The sequence below is a fragment of the Gekko japonicus genome, unplaced genomic scaffold (assembly GCF_001447785.1).
Source record: "Gekko japonicus isolate JY-2015 unplaced genomic scaffold, Gekko_japonicus_V1.1 scaffold2082, whole genome shotgun sequence".
NCBI lineage: Eukaryota > Metazoa > Chordata > Lepidosauria > Squamata > Gekkonidae > Gekko > Gekko japonicus.
Window position 1 is genome coordinate 280,050 of NW_015159777.1, and position 6,063 is coordinate 286,112.

General features: G+C 49.4%; 1 protein-coding gene across 1 annotated transcript in view; it reads left to right on the forward strand.

Moving 5' to 3' along the window:
* Positions 1–6,063, forward strand: part of NAA30 (N(alpha)-acetyltransferase 30, NatC catalytic subunit) — a 58,671-nt gene that overhangs the window by 30,802 nt on the left and 21,806 nt on the right. The window contains exon 2 of the mRNA XM_015406900.1: positions 8–903. Within this exon, the coding sequence (XP_015262386.1) occupies positions 8–903 (896 nt within the window). The remainder of the gene's footprint in view (positions 1–7; positions 904–6,063) is intronic.

Below are 6,063 nucleotides of genomic sequence, written 5' to 3' on the forward strand. Positions count from 1 at the left end.
CCGGGAGACCCCGCCCCCGCCTCGCTCCTCTCGCCCTTCCCGGGAGCCGCCGCGGAGGAAGAGGAGGAAGAAGAAGAAGAGGAGGAGGAAGAGGGCGGTGTCGGCGCGGCCGGGCATGAGGGCGGGGAGCCCCCCGCCTGCCGGCCCCCCCTCCGCCGCCGGCCCTGCCCGCCCCACCGGCGCAACCACCAGCTCAACGGGCTCATCGCCGGGCCGGACCTGCGGCACCTGCGCACCTCCCTCAAGGGCAAGGTCCTGAACGACGGGGGGCCGCGGCCCGTCGCCGCCCTCAGCGGCAAGGCCATGGGGCACGGGCAGCAGCAGCAGCAAGAACATCATCGTCGAAAAGAAGAGGAGGAGGAGGAGGGAAAAGAAGAAGACGAGGGGCCGCCCCAGCCTCCCCCTTCCTCCTCCTCCTCCTCGCTCAGCAACCACCACCGGGTCCCCCGGGCCCAGGCAAGGACTGCACAGCCCCAGCCGCAACACCACCCCCACCGCCACCCGCACCCCCATCAGGCTTCTGCCCCCTCCGACGGGGACCGGAACGGGGTGGCTGGGGGTGAGGAGGAGGAGGAAGAGGAAGGAGGAGGAGGCCGCCAGGAGCAGGAGGTGGGGAGGGAGGAAGAGGAGGAGTCCCTGCTCCTCCTCTCCCGGTCCCTGGCGTCCAGCTGCAGCCTGCAAAAAAGCCCCCTGGGCCCCCCCACGGACTCTTCCTGGGCCCCACAGGGGGGAGAGGAGGAGGAAGAGGAGACGTCGGGGGACCTCACGATACGATACGTCCGCTACGAGTCCGAGCTGCAGATGCCCGATATCATGAGACTGATCACCAAAGATCTGTCTGAACCCTACTCCATTTACACATATAGGTATTTTATCCACAACTGGCCTCAGCTTTGCTTTTTGGTAAGTCGGGGAGGGGGGCGGAGGTGGGGAGAGAGAGCGAGAGCACGTTGTTTAGAATGGGTGGTGCGTCTTTGGGGTTGGGACCAGTGTTCCCTCTAAGCTGAGTTAGTGTGAGCTAGCTCACAGTGCTTTAGCCCCCAGCTCACACATTTTTTGTCTTGGCTCAGGAAGGATGGCTCCAGAGCAAACTAATTTATGCAGCAGCCAAATTGCTTGCTCACAACTTTAATGCCAGGAGCTCACAAAGTAGAATTTCTGCTCACAAGACTCACCGGCTTAGAGGGAGCATTGGTTGGGACTGGGAACAGGTGCAAGGCGAAGTAAGCCACAGAGATAGCAAAGAGCCAGTCTGGTGTGGTGGTTAAGTGCGCAGACTCTAATCTGGGAGAACTGAGTTTGATTCCCCATGACTGCACTCACAGCTGCTGCATGACCTTGGGCAAGCCTGTTAGAGCTGTTTGTGAAAAGAGCTGTTTCTGTCAGAGCTCTTTCAGCCCCACCTACTTCACCAGTTGTCTGTTGTGGGGAGGGGAAGGGAAAGGAGATTGTAAACCGCTCTGAGATTCCAAGTGAAGGGCGGGGTATAAAATCTAATCTCTTCTTCTTCTTCTAAACTCTGAATACCAGGTCTAAGAGGCAACATCAGGGGAAGGCCTCGGTCTTCATCCCCTTCTTGTTGGCACTCCAGAGGAACTGGTTGGCCCCTATGTGAGACAGGATGCTGTGCTAAATGGACTATTGGTCTGATCCCGCAGGGCTCTTCTTATGTTCTAATGAAGGCCTTGGCCTCTCTGCTCCATTGATGGCCCTCCAGAAGAACTGGTTGGCTGCTGTGTGAGACAGGATGCTGGACTAGATCAACCACTGGTTTGATCCAGCAGGGCTCTTCTTACATTTTAATGGTCTCACCCTCTATGCCCTGTTGTTGGACTTCCAGGGAATGTCGCAGGCCACTGTGTGAAACAGGATGCTGGGCTAGCTGGTATGATGGACCACTGGTCTGATCAAGCAGGCCTCTTCTCAGGTTCTTAAAGTGGAGTAAAGTTTTATGGGGGTAGAGTAAAACATCTGCATGGTGTGCTTCACTGACCAGTCTAGCAAGGTGAATTATATGCAAAATAGATACAGAGATTTAATAGATACAGTGATTTAATATATGCGAGGGTTTCGTTTGAGCAGAGTTCTGCATCAAAGGGTGTGGAGTGGTAATCTGCTTGGCAGAGTAAATTGGTGTTGTAAGAGATCACCTTACTATGCCTGTTCAATTCCTAAGTTATTCTGAAAATGGGCATTTTGAAACCCTTCACAGTAATTCTCTGTAAAACTGGTGTACGCTTCAAACGTCTTTTTGCTTTGCAGTCACTCAATGAAGGTGGAGATTTGACCCAATCTTTTATGTACATAAAGATAAGCATGTGTGCTCAGTGCCCAGGCTGAATTCTAGTTTTACTTGTGGGGGTGTCTTTCTTGCCCTACTCTGAGACAAACTGATATTATTAAGAACATAAGAGATGCCAATGTTGGATCAGGCCAAAGGCCCATCCAGTCCAACACGCTGTATCACACAGTGGCCAGAAATACCAGTGCCATCAGGAGGTCCACCAGTGGGGCCAGGACTTGAGAAGCCCTCCCACTGTTGACCCCCCCCAAGCACCAAGATGACAGAGCATCCCTTGCCCCAGAGCCCCTATCTATACCTTGTGGCTAATAGCCACTGATGGACCTCTGCTCCATATGCCTAATTCCTTTTTGAAGCCGTCCATGCTTGTAGCCGCCACCACTTCCTGTGGCAGTGAATTCCAAGTGTTAATCACTCTTTGGGTGAAGAAGGACTTCCTTTTATCCGTTCTAACCCGATCGCTCAGCAATTTCATTGACTGCCCACAAGTTCTTGTAATGTGAGAAAGGGAGAAAAGTACTTCTTTCTCTACCTTCTCTTTCCCATGCATAATCTTATAAACCTCGATCATGTCACCCCTCAGTCGTCGTTTCTCCGAGCTAAAGAGCCCTAAGCGCCTTAACCTTTCCTCATAGGGAAAGTGTTCCAACCCCTTTATCATTCGAGTTGCCCTTTTCTGCACTTTTTCCAAAGCTATAATATCCTTTTTAAGGTGTGGTGACAATATTCAGTGACAATAGTGGAAGAATAGTTAAGGCAAGATGAAGCCCTAACACTTGGGAAAGTTTCGAAACACCTGGAGCAGGAGATAGGGGAAAAAACCCTAAAAATACAATAGATTTGTCAGGTTTTTTAAATTGTATATAGCTCTGAGTTAATTTTTACCATAAACGTGTTGTCTGTGAAAAGAAGATAATGAATGTGGTGACAGAAAATGGGAAATCTCTACATCTAGTTATGGGGTTTATGCTGAATGTCATTATTCCTGATAGAAATGTTCCCGTTCCCCTCATGTGTCAAGAGTTCGGCTGGTCTACAATGTGCTTCTATAGTTGGACCGCAAATCTAGTCCCTTAGTCTTCATGGCTAATTCTGTAGAAGCACATGTAGAGGCAGTAACAAATTTCAGGATCAAAGCTGTGCTGTTATCTGATGAGCCGCTGAAAAGCAGAGCTAGTCTGTGTCCAAGGCAACGCTAATTATCTTAATATGGCTCTGTAATAACCACGATAAGCTGATGTCAAATGTAAAGTTTATTTCAAAGAACTTGATGAACGACTTCTTGCTTTTAGCAATTATGTACGTGGGGTGGGGGGTGGGGATTGTAATTTTAGTATGTTAAATCTTGGAACTGGGGAAGCGTAACAAGCTGTTTCCCCGTGGTCTTTCCATGGAAATGTCGGGGGTGTATTTTAACCAGCTAATTAGAAAGAGGGTGGGCTTATGCTTATGAGCTCTTGCTAAAACCGAGCTTCTTTTTAAGGGCTTGCGAACATGTAGAAACACGAGGGAGGTAGCAACAGTTCTTTTGGGATCCTTCAAGGTTCTGCCACTCATTCTGACAAGACCAGCTTAATTGCTCGTTGGTCTTTTTCATTTGGTGATCTTTGAGTCGTGCATTCCTTGCAGCAGATCATAACCCATTTTATTTTATTTTGGCGGTGTACAATTTCAAAAGTGAGCGACTTGACCCCACCTCCTCCCCCGCAGTGAGCCTGAACTCCACGTTTGGGTACAATGCTAACTCTGTGCTGCGTTTGGTACAAAGGCTGCGGATGTTCACAGGCATCTGCTTTTAAGAAAAGACTTTTTGGCTGAACTTGAGTCAGCCCAAAATCTTTGTCGTGCACAGTTTCTGGTGCGTGCAAGGCTTGTCTCTTTTTTAAAAAAACCCTCTCATGTGCAGGGTTGCGCTTCCAGGATGTAGGACTCGAACACAGAACAAAGCTGTGGCTATGAAAGCCTTTTGACAAGCGGCAAAACATTTGTGATTCAGGGTTGTTGGTGCGACTGTTTCTGAGGAAGCTATGGCTATCCAGTATCCTAAGAAAATGTCCTTAAAGCCCTATGGGTTTTTCGACGTTATGCTACAAGATGTTTAGTTCCTCGCACACTCTTGTTAACCCTCCAACATAAAAAAATCTACGTGGTGTGTGCTTGATACTTGAGAGCTAGTTTGGTGTAGTAGTGGTTAAGAGTGCGAACTCTAATCTGGGAGACCCGGGTTTGATTCCCCACTCCTCCACATGCAGCTGCTGGGGTGACCTTGGGTCAGTTACAAGTTCTCTCAGAGCTGTTCTGTCAAGGGCAGTCCTCGAGAGAGCTCTCTCAGCCCCACCTACCTCAATCACAGGCAATGTTCCCTCTAAGCTATGGAGTCCTGTGAGCAAAAATTCTACTCTGAGCTACTGGCATTAAAGTTGTGAGCAAGCAATTTGGTTACTGCATAAATTAGATTGCTCTGGAGCCCTCCTTCCCGAGCTGAGACAAAAATGTGTGAGCCAGAGGCTAAAAAACTGTGAGCTAGCTCACACTAACTCAGCTTAGAGGGAACACTGATCACAGGGTGTCTGTTGTGGGGAGAGGAAGGGAAAGGAGATTGTAAGCCGCTCTGAGACTCCTTCAGGTAGTGAAGGGCGGGGTATAAATCCAATCTCCTCTCCTCTATATATTGCCCTTTGTAAACACAAAAAATTATTTTTTGCAGTCGTGTTTCCTTGAGGTGAGATAGTTTTTTATGGGAATACACCACTGCTGGTAAGTTAGTGGTACAAAGCTGCAATCCTCCCTTGCTCACTGTTTGTAAGCACACGCCTTATGCTGTTTATTTGTTTATTTATTTATTCAATTGATCCCCCGCCCTCCCCGCCGAGGCAGGCTCAGGGCAGCTTATATAAAAATGCACATACAAATACAATTAAGATCATTCATAAAAACAGCCATGAACAAATCAGTTGTCGGTTATCCTAAAGTGCCGGAACAAGACTCGAACAAAGTACGAGAGCGGAGATTTCTAGATTAAACAGTACTACATGGATGGCTTCAAGAGGGAATTAGATAAGCCTATGGAGCAGAGGTCCATCAGTGGCTATTAGCCACAAGGTATAGATAGGGGCTCTGGGGCAAGTGATGCTCTGTCTTCTTGGTGCTTGGGGGGTCAACAGTGGGAGGGCTTCTAGTGTCCTGGCCCCACTGGTGGACCTCCTGATGGCACCTGGTATTTCTGGCCACTGTGTGACACAGAGTGTTGGGCTGGATGGGCCTTTGGCCTGATCCAACATTGGCGTCTCTTATGTTCTTATGTACTTAGGTGACAATCATGATGGTATTCTCACCTCACCTGAGTTTGGTTGACTAATTTGTGCGGCGAGAACAGGCCGGTGGTGGTAAAGCCCCAGGGCACAGGGTCACTCCTGGGTGTTTGAAGCGGCTCCTATCCGAAAGCCCTTCTGTGGCATTCCAGCTTGGTTGCCCGAGGGGCTGTGGCTCAGTGGCAGAGCACCTGCTTGGTATGCAGAAGGTCCCAGCTTCAGTCCCTGGCGTCTCCAGTTAAAAGATCTGGCCGTAGGACACGTGAAATACCCACTGCCAGTCCGAGTAGACAGGACTGACTTTTCCAGAGGTCTGATTCAGTAAAAGGCAGTTTCATGTGCCCCGTTTTTGTAGTCTCATTCAGATTAGAGATGTAAAATTTCCGGAAATTTTGAAGCTCGGGAAAAAACCCGTTTGTTTCCCGGGTTTTTTTTTTGGGGGGGGGGGGA